At 40.5% G+C, this 22,006-nt stretch overlaps 1 protein-coding gene across 1 annotated transcript; it reads right to left on the reverse strand.

Moving 5' to 3' along the window:
- Window positions 1-16,138: 16,138 nt before the first annotated feature.
- Window positions 16,139-21,250, reverse strand: LOC121702535 (rho-related GTP-binding protein RhoE-like). The gene is made up of 5 exons (XM_042084201.1): window positions 20,833-21,250; window positions 20,421-20,508; window positions 18,706-18,815; window positions 18,180-18,314; window positions 16,139-17,726 (listed from the first exon to the last, which is right to left on the reverse strand). The coding sequence occupies exons 1-5, from the start codon at window positions 21,064-21,066 to the stop codon at window positions 17,478-17,480; spliced, it is 816 nt and encodes a 271-aa protein (XP_041940135.1). The 5' UTR covers window positions 21,067-21,250; the 3' UTR covers window positions 16,139-17,477.
- Window positions 21,251-22,006: the final 756 nt, after the last annotated feature.

Genomic DNA, 22,006 nt, shown 5'->3' on the forward strand with positions numbered 1-22,006 from the left:
CCAAAAAGCGCATCTTTGTACATCTTCTGCATCTGTATTTCAACTAAAAATATATTTTATACTTTTTAAAATCTAAAACATTCCCAACTGACCGCAGAGCCTAATGGATTTGCTCTACATAGTTCCGTTTTCCACTGGATCTGTTACCATGAGTGACTGCGTGTGCACTAGCCAGCGAGGGATGATATAAATTATAACACATGTGACTGGTTATGTGTTAGTTCACATACTGACATTGAAGCTGTGCTATGTTCATCTCATCATGTATATTGGATGAGAATATATATGTGAGATAGCTATATGATTAATATGCATAACAGACAGCAGTGACTGAATCGCAGTTGTAATGATGGAAACACCATATAATTTATGGGTTTGTGAACATGACGTAGTAGACATTGATTTGTTAAGTATGCTTGTTTCACCAAAGGAAGAAAAAGTAGAGAAAATATGAATTTCTTGGTCTGTCTCTGACTTGGTGATGGTGATAATTTATGGGTTTGTGGTGTGTGCGACCCAGTTGTAAAAAAGATTCTTGGATCCCACAAAAATGAAATGACAAAAACATATCCAGACCACTTGAAGATCATGTGAAAATGGCAGTTTAGCTGTGCCATACAGAAGAGGGAGAGAAATATGAAAACAACAGCATCCTTAGAGACATGAACAATAATTAGGATGAATGCATGATACTTCTGGTACGAAATATAACAATTACTGCAAATTACTGCAAATAGTGAAATGCATTTGACTGAATGAAAGTATGATTTGCCTGTATTTTGTGACTAGTAATTCACAAGTATTGCACAAGTATTGTTAAGGCATATACCATTGCAGTATGAAATGACAACTCATATCTCTATCACTTGTTGCATTTATACAACACATAAAATGGGAGGCAAATCAGAATAGAGGCTGCTGGGCAATGATGGGCCCCTCACTACAATGATCCTTGACAATGATAAAGATAGTCATCAGTTTAGTCAGTTGTTCTCCCCACCTGTATATATCCAAATAGGATAGTAGGAGCTTATTTTTCATTCTGGCTTCATGGTAAGTAACATTTGTAACCTTGAAAATGGTGCACAAGTGAAAGCGGTCGCAGTTGGCAGTGTGCATCCATGCTGAGACTGTAATCTCTTTGCCATGTTGTCTCAACATGGAACGTCGCATATTCATCCTGACCCTGACGTGAGAGGAATTTTAATCTATCTGACAGCATTTTCATCAGGTACTGTATCATGATTATCTGGGGCTTTAAGAAGGTAAAATAATATAATATAATATAATTGATTGATATGATGCATCTATGATAAGTCTGTCAATATTGTCTAAATAAATAATTCCTTAATGATACATATAACAAGTACTAAACCATTTTTCCATTTCTGGAAGTGTTTTAGGGGATAATGGCTAGATTACTCTGAAGTTATAAACACTTGAGTGGTCATCAGCTTGGTTATTTGGATGACATAACTAAATACTAATACTATAATAGGCACAGCATGTCAAATACGAGATGTAATTGTCAGACTATTAATTTTCTCTCATGGATTCATACAACAGTAAATGGTTCATCCAGACCCACCACTGGGTTTCTCTTTGTGTATTCCCCATCCAAGAAGGTCTCATTTATCAGTTCATGGTTAAGAAGAACACTCATATTCAAAGCAAATTCTAACTGCAGGAAACTTCATGTCCTTGTATGTGGCCTGGCCTGATGATCCTGATCAGTTATTCAACACCACACCTCTCCACCCTGCACCTTTTTCTGTCCTCCTCTTGGCCAGTGTCTCAAATGCCAAACACCTCCTCCAGGTCGGCTGGCCACCCCCCACCCCCTGCACACACACACACACACACACACACACACACACACACACTACCTCAGACACACACACACAGACACACACACACTACCTCAGACACAAAGGTCAGAGTCGGTGACGCTGCCTTCTGATTAGGACGACAAGTCCTGCACCCCCATATCCAGCAGGCCCACCTTTATCTGTGCTGTCTGGGGCTCGGAGGTTACCTCCTCAGGGGGGAGATGCAGTGTTGACCTTTGACCCCAGCCTTCTGCATTATTCACCAGCTCCTGGAGAGGCGAGCAAACATTATTAGCACTCCAGTGGAGCTCACCCATCCATGATCCACAGGCAGCTCAGCAGCTCTGTATACAGGTTGAGGAAGAGGAGGATGACTCAATGATGCTTTGGTCCCAATCCTCTTTCTTTATCATGCTTTTAATAGATAGCCCTTCATCCAGCAAAGCACAGCGAAGAAGAGGAAGATGGCTTGTGCTGAAGTGTTCAGTACAATCTAGTTCCCTGTGTTTACATTTTCATCTTACTGTTTTCAGTACTGTGCCACTGTCATCTCTAGGTAATATTTAATATCACAGCAGGTGATTTGAGTTTGGTTTGGTTTTGTTCCTCAGTATAACAGGTACACACAATGATAATTATAGACAATGATGATAAGGCAATGATTATAAACACATAAAATCATAGTCACTAAGAAAGTCATTTGAAATATTCCATTGGCTGACATAAAGCCATTGGTTACGTAGCCCTAACAACTCAATGCCTGTGACACTGATATTTTTCCATGCTAGAGACCTAGATATGTCAAGTGTGCGTGCTTCTCCAAAAGGAAAAAAGAAGAGAAAAGATTCATTTCCTGGTTTGTCTCTGATTTGCTTGTCACATTGTGTCATCCTGAGGAGTTCGTTCCCCCCGAAGACGATAATCAGAGTGAAGAGCCCTGAGAATCATGACAAATACCACATGGATGGAAGTGATTGTTGGGGGCCAAGGGGCGCTGGTGATGTCATGCAACCCTTGTCCTTAAACACTGGCTGGTACTGTGTGTTTGTGGGGTGTGTGTGTGTGTGTGTGTGTGTGTGTGTGTGTGCGTGTGTGTGTGTGTGTGTGTGTGTGTGTGTGTGTGTGTGTGTGAATCTTACTAACAACACGCAGCTTACTGTAGAACCAAACCTGACTCTGTGGACAGTGGCGAATGCCATTTACAATGATTTACCATTTGTTTCAGTAAAATGAAGATTTGAATATGGTTATAGGGAAAAACTCCTTTTCACGAACAACAAAGAGATTATTTTAGGTACCAAAACACTGAACAGTTGAAGCAGTGTACGTGTGAACCACAACATCCCAGAAATCCCGGTAAACCAATTGCTCTCCGATGCCTTTAATGTATATTTAGAACTTATTTAGCCTTGTATCCTTTGAGATACTCTAAGTATAGATTTCCCAGAGGTTTCATTTGAAAAGCTTGCAGCCTGAATCTGCCCTATTTCCTCTTTTGAGGCCACAAATTTATCAACAGTCACACGGTTAAACACATGCCTGGGGTTATGCACATCATGCTGCTTCCCGGGCACGTGCAGACTCTTCAATAAACACCAGGAGATCTCTCTCTCTCTCTAAAATACTCTAAAAATGCAAAAGACGATAGTGTATAATCATACCTAAACTGTTGATCACAGAAAATCCTGTCCTATTGTAGGATAAAAGCATCAATTAATGAATTTCTCTATTAGAATAGCTTCCAATAGTGATTGAGAAGATGTATTGGCACTATTAAATTTGACTAGTGTGGTCATCAGGGAGGAATTTTTTTTTTCTATGCACCATTGTAATTGTAATGATGAGATTTTTCCTCACCCATCCAAGGTGGAACAGGAGGAAAAAAAGAGCCAAGGACACTGCTGTCCATATGCTGCTGTCTGCTCTCTGGGAGACCAAACCAGGAAATGCATCGAGAGAGAATAAACATGCACGTTCGCTTATGTAGCTGTACTCCAAGGGGGAATTAGTAAAGTCCCAGTTGCACAACTCCCAGTTATGACTGCTCTGAATCTAAAAAGATGGGATGGAACTCATTGCTTCAGTGCCGAAATGAACGGACCCAAAGCTCAGTGTTACATTTTTAATACCTGCCAGGACGAGTTCCTTTCTCCGCCACTGAGTATAAATATCACTTAAATTGCGTGTATGGAACCGACAGGAAATTAGATAGATCTTTATTATATTCAACTTGCACTTTGAACATAAAAAGTTGAAAGTATGCTGGATATCAAAGAGAGTTTTGTAAGTGCAGAATATGACTTCACTGATCATGCAGTTTGATGAGTTATTCATGAGACTGGGTGGAGAATTGGATGTCTAGTCGCGCTGCGATGGCCTAACCCTTCAGTGACCTGGAGATGGATGGGAAATAGGAAGAAGAATCGAGGGAGGAATACCCGATGCCTGTGACCCCACAAGTGAACTAAAAACTGGTTAGTGATGTTTGCATGCCAGTGACATGACATATGGATCATGTATATCTTGGCAAATACATGGAAATGCTGACATTTGGAATGTGTGTGGGTGCATGAATACATGTCAGTTGAGACACAAACACTACATACATCTGATGGAGAAGACAACGTTTAAAGGTTTGTGTACATCTCAGTGCATGTTTTTTTAAGTCCTGGCACATGAGTAATCCTGCCTGTGTTTAGGATGTCTATGTGAATACAGTTAAATAGGGAAATAGCGCAGCCATGACGGCATACTCTGACATATACTTCACAGACAGCCACAGAACAATACGCCCTGTAAAGTTGTATGCCAATTAAGATGTCTAGAGCGAGAGGGTGGGGAGGAATGGCTGCTCACTCATGCACACCCAAATGTGACCAGGCCAGGGACCGCAAGCCAGCTCGAGTTGCTTCATTTCAAAGTCTCCATTTTAAAAGGGGAATATGGAATCAGTGAAGCTGTGATATAAGAGCAGACATGGCTATGTGTTGCACAAGAGATCATTTAAAAGTTATATGACGCTGTCATTAGTTATATAAAGCTGGCATCACTGAGGAATTTCAACAGCTTTCAGTATCATCAGATGCCCTCTCATTGGATGACCTGACTTGAAGTCCAGAAGACTGAGGTAATATTAAAGTAGCCTTCTATATAGCCTGAATGAAAGGTGTCGAGAGCAGACTGAGTTCAAAGTCTAATCAGGATGGATGTTTTATTATTACTATCCACATAAACCACTGCACATGCAGCCTATGACTATTGTTACACTTTTAAATGCTTCTGTTTTCAAAAACGAAAGGTTTATACAGCTGCCATAAAAGTATTTGTTGACAGATTCTGGATTATGCCCTAATCTTACATAATCACTTAAACTTGTTAAAATGATAGTTCAATAATAATAATTATTTTATAATTTTTTATATAAATTAATAAATATAAAACATATATAAATCATTGTTTTGGCCTGACCACAAATGGTCTTTCCCAATGCATCTGTCTTTAGGACAGGAAACTATTTTCACAGCTGTAAGTGCATTTGGTTCTCTGATCATTTTGGCAATGCAGCTGAATTAGATATCATTAAATATTCACCTGCCTTCCAAAAGACAAAACGTAATTCATGATAATGTCTTATATAATTTCCCCAATAATTCAATTCCGTTGAAGTCATTTTCCCCTCCATTTCACCACTACTGAGTTCTGAATAACACCTAGTGGACCAAATAGTGCCCTTTCTGTCATTTTGAAATCAATTCTGTGGAGCTGTGAACACTGAGCTCTCACCTGTGATTCTCACTCATGGTTAAAATTGTGATAGCTGTACCCAGCAAGTCTCAGTAAGGCTCAGCATCAAAAACATATTGTATCAATTTGTTACTTACATGAACACCAACCAAATAACAGTTTCTATTTACTTTTTTATTTTTTTAAAGTGGAGCTGGATCTAAGACTAAAAACACTGTACATTGAAAGAAAAATAAACATTTCAACATTTTACATGATTAGCATGGCGGACAACTGGTTGTCAACTATGCCACCCCAGGAGTTATGGGGACCCAGGGAAGACCCACCTAACCCAACCTAATAGGTCACACAGGTTCGTTATACTTGAAATTACAAAGAATAGCACAAATCAAAACAAATAAGGACAGACATAAAAAAAATTGCAACCAGCACGGAAGCAAGACATAACAAAGCAAAACAGTCCGTTCTGACATTAACCACATGGTCCAGCAGCTAGAGGTGGTTGAAGTGGCAAAACTATAATTAAACAAAACAAAATCAGACTACGGCTCAACCCTCTATGACATAGAACACATAGCTGGCACCATGAACTACACTGACAAACATACATACATACACACATACATACATACATACATACATACATACATACATACATACATACATACATACATACATACACACACACATACATACATACACACACACAAACATACATACATACACACACATACATACATACATACATACATACATACATACATACATACATACATACATACACACACACATACATACATACACATACATACATACACACACACATACTGTACATACATACATACATACATACATACATACACACACACATACATACACATACATACATACACACACACATACTGTACATACATACATACATACATACATACATACATACATACATACATACACACACATACATACACAAACATACATATATACATACATACATACATACATACATACATACATACACACATACATACACACACACATACATACATACATACATACATACATACACACGCACATACATACACAAACATACATTGATAATCAATCCAGCTACACATGCAGATAATTAATCCAGCTACACATGCCTTTCCATCTACGAGGTAAATGTTTAAAAAGTGATAGCTAAACAATGAATAATGACATTTTCACATCTTCTCATTGCAACTCATCTCTACACGTACAGAGAGAGTATCACATTTTGAGAGAGGCACAAAACATAAATACAATATTTTATTCAGGAGCCCAGTCCAACTCACCCTCAGGCAGACGGTATGACCGCCCAACCTTTCCCAATAACACCCCAGACAAAGGACAGAGAGATGGACCTAGCCAGGCTTTATCACACCGCAGAGTTTACAGAAAGGGATCCGTCAAGTGACAAAGAGACATTTAAATAACCCCTTGGCTTGTGGTGAAATTGCCTCTGGTCTGCATATCATGCGTCCTCAATCTATTACTTTGTCAGTTTTTTGTGTGTGTAATCTTCTGACTGCTATTTGTGTCACTGTTGTTTGAAACCAGCAGCTTGGATGCAATAATACCTCCTTTCAGCCATCAATCCAAGAGGCACATTTGTTTGTATTACCTATACAATAACAGGGTATCCAATCTTGGGTCTATCCTATAGGAGTGTCCAAACTCAAATATACTGCACACCATTTAAACAGCCCAGAGAGTTGTCCTAATAGTATACACGATTGATTCTGACTATAAAGTATTCAGAACACATTTTCTGTCTCTGTGTCAAAGGCTGAGCTAATAATATGATTGGGAAGATATTCTATTATCCTACTGAGACCAAGGTGACAAAAGCTGAGGAAGTGCTGTTTCCCCCAGAACTGAGGTTTAAGCCTTCACATCGCCTTAGGAGACTTAACGCTGACCTTGTCAGATACTGTAGGATATTTGGCAGTCATTTTATGTCAGCGTTACCGTGTTAACTTCACAGTTCAAATAGCATTTCATTTGGTCACTTTGAGATGTCTCTCCGTCAGGCTTTCCGTGCACAATTTCAGATTTGTTTACGTGCTGACCTGGGATCAGTAAATCATCTGTTCCTCTTACCAATGACCTCTACTTTCTCTCTCTTCCATTTTATGTTATAGGCTACAACGAAGTGTAATCTGTCTCTGCATAACTCTTGCCATGCTAGGACATCAGCCAGGTTCAAAGGTCATGGAAAGCAGCACATGTCAGAAAATAGTTTAACACTACTTTGTCACATTGTACCCGCCCTGTTCCCCTTCTCATTCCCCTTTTTAGGAGTAAGAAACCTTGACACCTGTCTGAAAAGGACGGGAAAGATTGTGCTTTGACAACACTTGTGTCTGAGGCTTGTTGTGCATTGTTGACATCTCTTTGAAAGACTGAGGCAACCTTGACTGAATTCCTTACATTTTAATGTCTTTGTCTGAAACTTTTTTTACATGTTTATTCATTGAAGGATTGCACTTGCATGCCGCACACATTTTCCTGTCAATGAGTAAATCTTTGATTAAAACCTTATAATGTTACTACCATGAAAATATTGAAATGAATTAAATTCAGAATAGAACCAAAGAATTTGATTATATTTCCTTCATTACATGCATTCAGATTAGATTATGTAGCTAATCATGTGGCTTTGCATATTTCACCAAATGGAAAGACTTAAGTTGCTTAATCTTGTGAAAAAAATGGATGTTGTTGTTTACAAAACAGGATTAGCTGTATGTTTCACTGATCGTCATGGAGATTGGTTAAAGATTATCTGTCTCCTAGGACTCGTGTTAGCACTCTGGTTTTTAAGAGGATGAGGAGTAGTGTATTTTGATGAGAAAAAGGTTTCATTTCTGGGAGCTGTTACTTATTTATTAGAAATACAGTTAGATGGTTTGGTTTCCTTATTCTATAGATACAGTATATGTGACCTACATCCAGGGGGATGCAATACCTGTATTTGCATCATGAATACATAAATACATCATGAATGCAAAGATATCTTCCATAAGGTCTCTTCAACCATGCAACCACAATTCACCCAAACAGCATGATTCAGCTGTAACATGCTGTTCTTATACAGTTTACTAATTCATATATGTCATGACCTAAGATCAACTGGGTTTGCTTCTTGCAGTGTAGGTGTATCATTGTGTATTTTATGTACGCACAAGGGATGACAAATAACACAACAGAGACGCCTTTTTCCATCCTGTAAAATATGTTCCTGACATGAGTAATATCTGATGTATATTTAGAAAACACCTGCCACATTCTGCAAATTCACGCCCTAAGTCCCATCATGCCAGAGCTAAACATATCACATGTCATCACAGGGTCCTCAGCAAATGCCAGTGTGAGAGTTGCACTTCCTAATGCAACCACAGCTGCTGAGAAGAAGCATTAGGATCCTTTTGTCAATGCAATACGCAGTCACCAAATGTCACTTTTTACAACAACTGACATAGTTCAACTGTGTTCAGAGGGCCTATCCACATACAGTAGCCGTTACAAAAGCTCACCCTGGTATGCCGGTGGAGTGGACAGCCATTCCTCCACCCTTTCTCCGCTCAGTCAGCTATCTGTCTAAAACACACTCACCATCCACCAATGGAGTTGTAGACTGCAGGGAGCACTGAACAAGCATATGGTGCCTTCTTATTTGGCCCAGTTTGTGGGCTGCAGCATACACAATCAAAATGTGTCAAAACTGAAGATAGTGATCTTTTAGGATTCTGTGAAGAGTGGAGACAGCTCATGGTGTCTGTCCAGTCCAGCTGTCACAAATTGGGGGAAAAAATGTAATTGAATCTCTTTGGCTGTCATTCAGCTCACTTGCACAGCTGCTGCTCTCCGGGAGGGCTTAATTGGTTGAGTTTAATTAGAGTGTGAATGCTCTATGAAGTAAGTTGTCTGCATAATTGAATATGTTGTAGTCCTGGTGATGTGCTGTTGATGACGTCAGACTAAAATAATTATGTTTTATACGGGGTCCAGATATGAAAGATGTAGTTATGTTGATTGTTTTTCTTGCTAGTAATAATCACAAGATCCCATACCAATGTTTATCGTAAAATGTAAGATAACAAACTGTGACAAAACACCTGTCTGTCTAATCTAGTGCTTCCATATTTTGCTCTTTTTTCAATATCTGTGTACATGCCTATATTACATGAAAATCCAGGTTTTCATCCTCTCAAAATCATAATGTCATCATAATTGACTGAAGACAGTCCTTCATATGCAAACCATACTAGTACAATAGTAACATGATTTTAGGATCATTGTAAATTCGCTTAAAGAAAAGCAAGTCTGTTCAAAATGAACATCCCCAGCAAATTACGATTTAATGCAAATTCGGATAATTTTCATTTTCTTATTCAAATGATAAAAATTCAGATTCACAAGTTTGATACAGGTCCATCTATTGTTTTAGAGATTCATCACCCCACTGACCTCAAGATCATCATCCTGAGAGTGTCTGCACACAGCAGCTGTTGGAGGGGACGCAGCTATCTGACACTGGAGGCAGCAAAGCAGTGCTAGATCTCTGGCCCAGAGACACCACCCTGTAGCTCATGTGTCAAAGCAAAGGGTCTGGCTCCCAACAGCTCAAAGTATGTCCCTCTGAGTTCTCCTGTGCCCTTGACGGGATTGATACTGCGGCAGGCTATCTCCCCCGAATCCTGCTGGTGTGGGCCCAAAGCATCATCAGGTTGTGGGGGGCAAAGCGAAAAAGCCCCAGGCAGTTTACCACCTCTGTGGAAGAGGACAAACTTGAGAGGCGACTGTGAGGATAGAGCCCTCATCCCCCACCGCCGACCCCCAGAGAGTGTCACATCACAGACCAGTCCTTGTCACGAGGTGAGAATTGATTCACATGCATTCATTAACCAGTACAAAGTGTCTGGCAGTGATGTCCTACGGCTGTGTGACTCATTCCCTAACACTCAGCACACACACACTTTCTAAACACATCCTCGCCCTCACTTCTGAAAGCACAAAATAAAACTTAATAAAGCCAGTATAATTAGTCACCAAGTGGCTGTTTGTGTGTGATACGATGTCAACTTTATCAGTTTCTTACTGTGTACACTCTAGTACTCTAGTACACCTACAAATAATATTGATACCAGTAGTAGCAACATTCATAAGATAAGCTTAAATGCTAAAATGCTACCGTGAGCATATGATACGGATCATTACATTGTATGCATGTGCTGAAATGCACCCTCACATTGGTTCTCTTGTGTCCCTCAAGATTCAATTAACCTGGCCCTGCCCGCCCAGTATCTCTGATAAGTTTCATACTAGTCTGGCATCTGACAATATTCCAACGTTTCACTTCAAGTACGTTCCCTTGGCCACCAGGGTGAAGGGACAATCAGCAATGAGAGGGGGTGATGGTAGTTGTGAAACTGATAATGGCTGTGGTAATCAGTAATAGCAATGCCTGCAAACATAAAAAAAATTGCAGTTGGAAGAATGTGTGAATTATAGCAAAGGTTGGCCTAAATACATTGTTTCCTGAGTGCCGATGTTGTTTATTACCAGTTTGTAAAGGTTAGGTGAAGTAGGAGGTAATGTTAGGAATCCCTGATCAATGTGATTGGTTAGGCTGGACCAGTGATTTCAAAGTTAAAGCAATACCAAAGAACTTTCCCTCTGTCACACGCACGCTATTTGTTTATCCAGCACCGGCTTTGCAAATAACGATGTCCACAGACAAGGTAGAATATTTTGCGACATCAGATGCAAGTCAAATTTGTAGTTTCTTATGTCTCATTCCATCAAACTACAGATCCGCTACCCGATCTGGCAAACTTACATAGTGCGGTTATAGAGGTCCGCGAAGCGAATGCAGAATTGCCGTTCACCCTGTTACGAGTTGATGAACCACTGAAACAATTTTGGAAACATTATTTTAAGGTATAAAAAACTCTTTGGTGTTGCTTTAATGCAAAGTCTACGCCCGTTATGATGCTAGAGTTAGAAACATTTCCCAATGGTGAAAGGCAAGACTCTCTCCACGAAGTGAAACAAAATAGTGAGTCTGGAAACCAAGCTAGGATTCTATGGCAAATGCACCCCATTTGTAGACTAAAGGAAACAGCGAAGAGATGACATTTCTGTAAGACATATATGAGCCCAAAGGGATGGTAGAGCAAGAGCTAAAGGCCACGCTGTGCCCTGTCTGTGTGGCAAGGGAATCGCACACAGATGGTATTTAGGGTGGAGGAGTATGTCTACATGCTGCGTCCTGAGAAGGCCTGAGCCAGGGGAAGAATACAAAACTACATTACAGCAAGCAGGTAGAGGTTCAGCAGTTGAGAATCAACACCTTTGAATATCTTACTGACATGTCCGATATTTGGACACCAAATAATATACCGTAAAATAAATTATGTAACAGTACTTAAACTGATATGCAGTTATTAAACTGATATGCACTAAAATAATATGAAAATACTTTTTATAGAATGGTGGTTGTATGATGCTTAAAAGTGCACTTAGGCCTTCCCTGAGAAGATTCAATGAAATGACTATGTGTCTTTCCATGATGTCTTTTTCAACATTCATAAGACAACACATAATTACTACAAACAGCCATGTGGTCTGGCTCCCACCAGACGATAGACAGGTCTATTAATCAAACCAGACAAATTGACAATTTATGCAACATGGTGAGCTTGTAATTGGTTATTAGAGACAGGGGCAGCTGGTGTGAAACATAATTACTCTTTTGTATGTATGGATATGAGTCCTCTCAGAGAGGACTGAAGGTAAAGATCTGCATCACAATCCCATCAGACTCTCCCCATCTAGTCCCATAATTCCATGTCCCCTGCCGATGCTACCAACTCTCAGCGTTTTCCTCACTAGACCCCTGAGGGGCTAAACCCTGCAATGGCATCTTTCGCTTCCTTCTGCTTTGGGCACTTTTCCTTCAGATAACCTCATGTACATTTATTATCGTCAGTTCTCAAAGCCAAAGGTAGGGCATATCTTTTTGTCTCCGAGGGATCCATGTAGGCAACATATTAGTGCTTAGTGAGAATGTTTTTGGGCCATAGTATCAAGCAAGACTAAGGCAATGATCTTTATCTCATCAAATGCATCTCTCAGTCCACTGAGCTCTGATGACACAGATATTAGTTATCCCTCTATGACTCGTAAAGAGATTGCTGATTAGACATCACTAGCACTCTGCACAGCTTTCATGAAAGCACCCCATGCATCCCACTCTGTATTACTGCCACCAGTATTCTACACACAACTGTGTCCATTTTTTGAAATAGTATGCACATTTGGGGATTTGTGGGAATGTTTCCAATCAGCCATGCACATGTATGGAATACATTTGATGTGCATACAACCATAATATTTTATATCCATTAAATTCCATCTCTATAAGGTCTTTAATAGGAAATGATTTTACTTGCTAAATAGGTTAAGTAAAAATAATTATCAGGGGCTAAACAAACTATACTGTATCCATATGTTCATTAGCATACTTGATCCTGTTGGAACGTATGCCAAGTTATTGTACTGCTACTGCTACTGACAAAAAAGGCTCAATTCACATGGCAGTGCTTAAAATATACAGTTTCAGCAACATGCATGTCTGTGTACATATATCCAAATGGAATCCATGTACGTACATTTGGAATGTGGATTTGAACTTGACCTTGGTTCATCCATTACGCCTGGGGTTAAGCTCACCCTTTACAGAAAAAGGTTATCCTACTATTTTCTGTGACCTGCAGATCTGTAGTAGTGTGTATCTTTTCTCTACAGTTGCACCCAGCAGCAGCCCTGCACCTACACACATAAACATGCTCCACATAGAACAGTCATGAAGGTCAAAGAGGATGTTTTGCCATTTTTGGGAAGATGCTGGAGAAATGGAGATATCTACACATAACTATAGAGACATCTCATCCAAATACTGTATATTTTTAGGTTATTTAATAGGTTTACACAGACTGACTTACAGTTTCCATAGTGTTTGTAGTTACATTGTCTTCATGTTGTAGTTCCCAATGCATGGGTAAACTAGAAGAGAGTGGGTCCTTATTTTAATTTGTACTATATTGTTATTGTCTTATATTCAGACTTTTATTGTTGTTTTTATTACTGTATAGTAGCTCATTGTAGAGTGATTGATATAACACTATAGACACAATAACGGTATGTTTTCACTCTGTAACAGTAAGCTCACAGCTACCTAAGGCTGGACTCAAGTGTGTCCCATGTCATGATTGGAATGACAGGAAGCCCAGTGGCAGCTGACAAGAGAGGTTCCTCTGTGTGACAGCATCTCAGGTTAATTGTCCATCGGGTCACTACCCAATCAATACCTATAGGGAGTCCCTGACCCCTGAGCATGGTGACTGCTCATAATGACTGTGTTTCTTTGTGGTGGTGGAGGTGGAAATCCATGAAAGTCAAAAGGTTTATCGGAGAAGGTCGAATCCACTTTGTCTCCGGTGCTATCTTTGCATTGATGGCTACTCCATAACACTGAGACTTCACAGAATGAAGCAAGGAGTAGTTTTCCATTAACTCCAGAAAACGACAGGCCTAAGTCCAAGGAAGATTATTGTTTAGGCTGGTATGTCCAATATTTTAACCCCTCAAGAGAGAGATTTTTACTAAAAATGTACAAAACAAAGACATAGGTGATTTGATTATAATTCAAAGCGCAGAGCATGGCCCCACAGGCTATCAAGGTTTTGACTGACAGAATACATCCTTTTCAATTGGAACGCGGGGAGTCAAAAAACATCGTCATGACTTGCAAACATGCCCTGATTCATTTATGACAATATTTCAGTCCTAAAGAATGTCATTGTTTTGTTTTGTGATATAAACCCCACATTATACAACTTGCTAGTCACCATATTGAACAAGACGTAAAAGTGAGATTGTGGATAGCTCCTTCAAGGACCCGACTGTATCTGTTCAGCAATTTGCAGTTTGTCTCTAGTGACAGACTCCCCTGGGCTTGATTCTGGCACACTGCATCACAGTAATTAGGGGCCTAGCATCAGCAGTGCTTTGAGGAAAGAGGTGGGAATGCCTGTCTTCCTGTTTACATAGAAAGGCAGGACTACCGCTGTGGCCTTGAAGACACAGTCAACTAGCTCAAAGTTTGTTTAAGCGAGTTTGCTAATGATTCCGAGATATTGAAATGCGATGGGAGAATCGGCAGGTTTTCAGCTCAAATAACTCTATGGGATTAAATAATGGAGCGACCTCACATGCCAATTCCCTATTGATCTTTTGTCAAATGTTCATATCTCTGTTGAACGACAGACACATTGAGAGAATTGGCCCTCTTATTCAATCACCCCCACGCACTTATAGGAAAAACTCTTCCCACAGTCAGGCAGGGGTTGCTACCCTCTGCAGCGGCTCATTAAGCCTGCACTGTGTGCAGTCGGACGAGGGCAAGCCTGTAGTTTGCTTTGTCTGCTCCGACGGCGAGCGTTCTTTCTTAGCGAGGGGAAGTGAATGGGCTTCGGCGCTGGGAGTCCACCTCGCTCTGTGGGAGAGGAAGCCAGGACGCAGCGTTAAAGAGGCTGCCTGTCATGTGGTGGTGCAGGATTAGGGCATTATGGGGGCGAACACTAGGGGATGCTGTGCTGTCATGCACCATGTCTCACACATTCTTTATGAAAATCTTACGCAGGGCTGGGCCAGCTTCACACAACCACCCAGCATGAGAGAAGGAGGGATATAGAGAGGGGGGGGTTGAGAGAGAGCAAGAGAGAAGAGAAAGAGAGAGAGGGAGAGAAGGAGAGGGAGAGAGAGAGAGAAAGGGAGGGAGAGAAAGTGAGAAAGGGGGGGAAGAGGGAGAAAGGCAGACAGGAGAAGAGCCACAGGGAAAGAGCACCTCCCTCAGTGCATTATTTTTCCAGAGGTGACGCACTTGGAGTTTGTCAAGTGTGGTAAGCGCTGTGATAAATTGCAATCTGATATCTTTTGTTAACTTGGAGCAAATCAGGTGATCTAAATCTCAATACATCTGAATGAGCTGCAAAGGTTAGAAGGCAGACATTTGAGCTGATGGAAACAGGACAGTATGGAAAGCAGGGCTCAGTCCATCATCCATCACCCTGTCAGGTTTGGCAGGCTGGGGGGGAATATTTTCCATTTTATGGTCCATGAAGCACAGTAAGTGAGTCTGACAGTCACTGGACATTAGCGTTTAAAACTGGTCTTGATGTTTTTGCATGATGTACTGTATGTTTTTCATGGTGACCGTCCTGTTGAGGGTGTAACTAGGATCAGTGACCTTCTCAAACAGACATTTCTGTTCGGCTCCAGCTGGAAATAAGTATTGATGTACATCCCTATATTATACTAACATATGAATAACTATTACACTATTTTAAACAGAAAATATTGAAACTTGAACTGAACTTGCACTGAACTTAAAATAGTAACAGTACTTCCACTATATCTACAACATTATATTTACAAAGGCATGCCATGAAACTGTCACAAATGAATAATCAAACCAATAACCAATGACACTTTTATTGTGAATAAAACAATACACATTATTGTTACCTGTTTGGACTGAAATATGTTGACTTCCTTCCAAATACATTCAGTTGCACACTAAAAACAACCAACCAACTTGCATCCTACTCATAACCCTGAATTGTGCTTTTGTTGACTACAAAAAAGGGAAGCTTCTGAAAATGCTCTTAACAGAAATTTATTACAAACTGGCCAAAAAATACATAACATAAATAAATACTTAAAAAACAGAATCAAAGCACAGACATTCTATGGGCTGAGGTCTAACAGCTGATTTTCGTGACTTTGCTATTCCAAATGCATTTTTTTTTTTTTATCATCTCATGTCATGTAAACGCAGTGAAAAAAAATGGTATGAGGGCCCATGAATTGCCCCCAAGTTGGTGCCATATTAATAGTTTTGAGAGGTTCCAGGTCAGAGAATAATTGTAAAAACAATCCAATAGCCAGCTTCAGGTATTTCAGTTACAGTCACCAGATTCTGTCAAACATGCAGCACTGTACTGTTATGAGTTGACCCCCCCAGGATGATCTATAATAGCAGAGTGGTATGACAAAAGACATGGTGATGGCAAAAAGATAAAGGACTGATATTCTATGTAGAGGCCATACAATTTGACGATCCAAATCCATCTCCTTTTGCATAGCTGTATACTCAAGGATCTTGTGTTCAAACACAACGTCCTCTGTTCAGCATAAAACTCACACACACCTTTACTTAGGCACTGAAGTTGAGATCTGGAACAATACTATTGGTATGAGGAGTCTCAACATGCTCTAAACAGAACTTTCAAACAGAACAGTCAATATCATTTTTCAAACCACAGCGAAACATCAGGTATCGAGCTACTGTAGGAGGTTCAGGAATATCAACAACCAGCCAGGATTCTCTTTGGTATTCAATATTATGAAGATGAAAGATCTGCAAGGCAGATATTTCATGACAATGTTCTGGAAGGTTAAAAAAGAGGAGCCACCCACTTTCAGTAAGACAAACTGAACACAGTAAGACTTCAAACAGTGATGGTTTGTCACTAACTTTCTATGGAGAAGGACATGATGACTGACAAACAGACTAAATTCAGAACTGATGTCTAGTCTTCTTGTCAGAGCTCTGCAATCCAAAGCACCCTTTTCTCTGTTGCTTCTTTAAATCTTTAGTCATTAACTAGTCCTGGATGAGATGCCGAAGTGTTAAAGTCTGGAGCCTCTCCCAGGAGAGTTTTAGACACAACTAGCACATCCCAGTATCCTTCCTAAACCGTCCTCCTTTGCCCACTGGTCAGGGTTGTTGTGAACCCCATTAGGTCCACCTCCTCACATGATGGTGCAGCTTCTTGTTTTGTTTTTGCGTAAATCTGCTGGAACAGCAGGCAAGTCGGGCTGTGCGGGCATGTGGGAGATCCTCTTTGTGGCCCTGGAGGCTTTTTGGTGTTTGACTTTCTTGTGGCCCTTGTTGACGCAGGCCAGAGTGGTCACGTGAAAAATGTCTCTGACGCTGTTCTCAGACTGCAGGGCCGAGCACTCCAGGTAGGGAGCCGAGATCTGCTTGGCCATGGTTGAACCCTGAGACAAAGAGCTGTGTTAAAGGTGCTCTAAGCGATGCCACATGTTTTTTTAGGCTAAAACATTTTATGTCACTTACTGCAAACATCACCTAACCAACCGCTAGCTGCCTGTGTCCTGAATACACTGTAAAAAAACGCGATCTCTGTGGACAGCCCAGGCTCCAAAAACGGCAACAAAAACAACCTGGGCAAACCTAGCCCATAAAAGCATAACAAACAAATTACAGACGAGATGCGCGTTTAGGAGAGTTTCAATTGCACGGGAGCAGCACGGGAGGGAGGGGGAGGAAGTAGCGAGCTAGCTCTCTGTTTTGTTTGAAAGTCAACAGAAGTGACGTTACCCAGCATCGCTTAGAGCACCTTTAATGTTTGTGTTAAAGCAATTTACAATTTCACATACTGTGTAAATAATAGAAATAATAATAAATAATGCATAATAAATAATACTCACATGGTCATATGACACTGGTATCTGCTTGTGATGTGAAAGTTCTAACAATGTGGACAGATCTGTGCGAAGGTCCGACTTGCATCCAACCAGAAAAATCTGGGTGTTGGGGCAAAATTCTGTCACCTCAGGTTTCCACTAGAGAGAGTGGGAGAAAGTTAGTTTTGGATTTGCGGAACTAAAGAAGACTTGCAACCTATATCCACCTAAAGTGGTAAAGAATAAATGCCATGCTAGTTTATGACTCCTTATAACCCTAAGGTAAAGCTCACAGAGATAATGTGGTGCCGTAATGCTGTTGCGTTAACATCAATTATACTGAGATCTAAGACCACAAGGCAGACAATATAGGGACATGAAGTAAAACATGCCCACCAGTCTCTGTCTTCTGTGCCACTTCACTGAGTGCTTTAGGAGACAAGCCCAAATTTCCACCATAAACCGCAGGCCCATTACTGCACTGTGAAACTGTGTCTCTGTCAGCCTTCCCCTTGTTTATTTTAACAAGGGAAATCTGGAGAATGCTTACCTTCTTAAGGACACTGTCCAGAGTCTCTGCTTTACTGATGTCAAAACAGATGAGTACTGCATCTGAGTCCGGGTAGGAGAGGGGTCGGACATTGTCATAGTAGGCTGATCCTGCAAACACAAAATAGCATTGTTTGGATATCATGCAATGAGTGTGTTTTGAATGTGACTTTGCAGGGTGTTTAGACACTTGAGAGCTATCCAAAACTGATAATATCCAAATTCCCTTCATGGTCTACTATTTTCATTTGAACACTAAATAATACTCCTCACATCTGCACCTCTGCGTGTACATAAATGAATAATTTCACTGCCTATATAATCATTTTAGGCATTCTTCAAGTCTTTGGGCTTTTTCCCTCACATAAACTCTCTTAGTCACTCATTCCATGGGAGCTGAAGTGAGGTCATACAGGTCTCAGAATCAGAACACTCAGATCTCAGAATTATCCTACTTAAGACTTTAGTCAAAGCAATGGAAAGATAGTAATCTTAGTTTTACTTAACAAAACACAAACTCTGCATACCGAAACTATAGTGACTTCTCTAATACGGTCAGTATAAGCAGACATCAAAAGGAATGCTCTTAAAAAGAAACCACTGATGTTAAATTCAGCCTTTTAGAAAAAATATGGTTTATTTATTTACTTTAGTAAAACTAATTCCTCTGTGGTATTTATTGCTTAACTGCTCCTTGGCTCAATAAGAAAGCAGGATTTGGCTGAGTGTTCAAAGCGTCGCCACCTGCACCACTTAAATTATTAAAGTTAATGGGAGGTAGAGCCAGTGGCTGTGAGCGTTTAGTGGAGGATGCTGTGCTGCCCAATTAAAGGAAAATTCCGGTATTTAGCACTTTGAGTCCCTTTTCTGGTTTGTTTTGGATGAACTAGAGTGGTGGACACCGAAATTTTGACGATTGGTCCAGTCTCGACTTTTCTGACTCGTTTCGAATTGCCTTTGACTACTCAGAGTGGCTGCCAACAGGCATACTGTAGGCTACTCAAATATGTCCTAAAACAACCCTTGACGTTCGTTTTCAAAACTATGCAACTCACCAAGTGGTTAGTGGTGTTCGGCTTTCACTAAATTAATTTATTCAACTATAGTCCTATCTACCTCAAAAGCACTGAATATAATTTTAATGATTTAGGTTTAGGGTTATTTAGGGTTAAGCTACTTTACCACTGTTGAGCCTTCTGGAGGTGTCCTGAGGGTGCCTGCTTGATAACCCCAGTGAAATGCTCAGGAAGGCTTCTCTGTTTGTGATGTTTTTTGCCCACAAAGGCTGTTTTGTTGGTCATTTTTGTTTTTGATGTTAATTAGGCTTGGATGGTTGCTGTTTGGCCACTGTGGTAAATCCCCTACCTATAGCACAAGGAACTTAACACCTCTCCTGTGCCATATCTCTGAAATTAACAAAACATATTATGCAGCCATTGTTTCACTAATGTCGACAGGGGGTGGCATTGGACTATGAACTGGCCGGGTTAACGTTACTTTAAATACATACGTGAGCTCCGTTTTGATTGACGGCTTGATTGTAATCCTTGTCTCAATGTACGGACATGCCTTCATCGTGTCGTTGTTGGCATTATGTCTATAGACTAAGGATTTCCAGCTACCCGGGTGCCCAACTTCAGAGGGAGATGTTGATAGGGTTCCAGTCATTTAAACTGATTTGAACTGCGCCATTGAAAGAGCATGCATTTTTTTTACCTGAGGTGTCCCAAAGACTGAGCTCAATTCGTTGTCCGTCGATTTCAAAGCTGGCAGTGTAGTTCTCAAATACAGTGGGAACATAGCTCTGGACATGGAAGAAAATGTGTACAGCACGTGAATTGGCCAAGTAGGCTAACATGCACTCCAACATAATTTAATAATTGTATTATTGTACTGCCTGCCATTATTGTCTAAATTACTGTAATGTAACTTATACTGAAACAAAATCGATACAATGATGAAACACCGCAGCAATCTTTATGCCAGACACTGAAATAATGCGAATTTAAATTTAAGAACTTTTCAAAAGATATCCTCAAGGTGCATTTTATGTCTCCGAAACCCACGCATACATGCAGGATTACAGGTGTAAGATTACGTGAAGGTCAAAGAGCTTGACATAGCCTACCTCTGGAAAGCAGTCTTTTGCAAATATGTGAAGTAAAGCAGTTTTTCCACACAGGCTATCGCCGACAACCACTATCTTATATTTTACATTCTGGTTGAGATCCATGTCGGTAGCTTCATGTAGCGTCTGTGGAGCTTGGCGTCGTGAAATAGAAGTCCACTGACAAGAATATCCGGCAAATGAACGTCGCACGTGCCAAACCTCACTACGCTTGGCTGGGCAGGTGAAGCTCATACTTACGTAGTTATCCCACCATTGCGTTATTGATCGGGACGCACTCTCGAATCATGTTTACAAATACCCAGGGATAGCCTACTATTGGCTAGAGCCAATCATCTTTCACTTACTGATCTGAGAAAGGCAGCTACACTTCCTTGCTTTCTATGTGCAAATAGCACAATGGACACAATAGGAGCGCCCTCTAAAGTAGGTGGCATTCAAACTAAACAGCATGGTGGAGATAAATATGGGTTATGGGTTAAGGGAACAATTGCAATAGAAATTTCCTTGAAGTGTGAATGACTTTTCAATATATTTCAGGGGAGTGTGAGGGAATTGGCACTATGTTCATGTCCAGTGCTGTATTGATGTATGCTGTGCTGCATGTATTGTGTGTGAGCTACTGGATATTTGTCATTATCAGATGGGACAATTATTTTTAATACTTCTGAAATATGGGTGTCCCAGTCATGCATCTAGAATTGTCTGACTGTGATGCTCTTTGTGGTCAAATAGCAGACAATTAAAAGACAAAACAAACGCATATTGCAATATTGACCAGGTAAAGCCTGCACATGTTGTGATAATGTCATAGGGGAAAAAAAGATCCATATCAGTTTGAAAGTCTTTTTAAACCAAAACAATTGGACTTTCTTCAAGACCAACACTCATCGCTGGTAAAGATGGCGGGTTGATGTCACTCTGCCCTTAAGCCATTTCTTCCCAGGAAATGCATAATGAGGCCAAAATGAGAGCCATGATAATCTCTTTCATTGCCTCTGGGCCACCATAGTCAAGGTTTCGCCTGCTCTGTGACATGAGTCACTGACGTTTAGTAGACAGTGAACATTAGAAAGCAGTGTGTGTGCAAGAGCATGGTGATTAGTGTGTCATCCTAAAATACACTCAAGTCAGTGTTTTCTCACACACTCACACTTTCTGTAACCAAAGCCAG

The sequence above is a fragment of the Alosa sapidissima genome, chromosome 2, assembly GCF_018492685.1.
Source record: "Alosa sapidissima isolate fAloSap1 chromosome 2, fAloSap1.pri, whole genome shotgun sequence".
Lineage (NCBI taxonomy): Eukaryota > Metazoa > Chordata > Actinopteri > Clupeiformes > Clupeidae > Alosa > Alosa sapidissima.

Coding starts and splice junctions, on each gene's coding strand:
- LOC121702535 (XM_042084201.1), bottom strand. CDS start 21,066: ATGAGCTTCACCTGCCCAGCCAAGCGTAGTGAGGTTTGGCACGTGCGA. Junction 20,509..20,832: donor CAAAAGACTGCTTTCCAGAG/GTAGGCTATGTC, acceptor TTCCATGTCCAG/AGCTATGTTCCCACTGTATT. Junction 18,315..18,705: donor TGGACAGTGTCCTTAAGAAG/GTAAGCATTCTC, acceptor CACTCTCTCTAG/TGGAAACCTGAGGTGACAGA.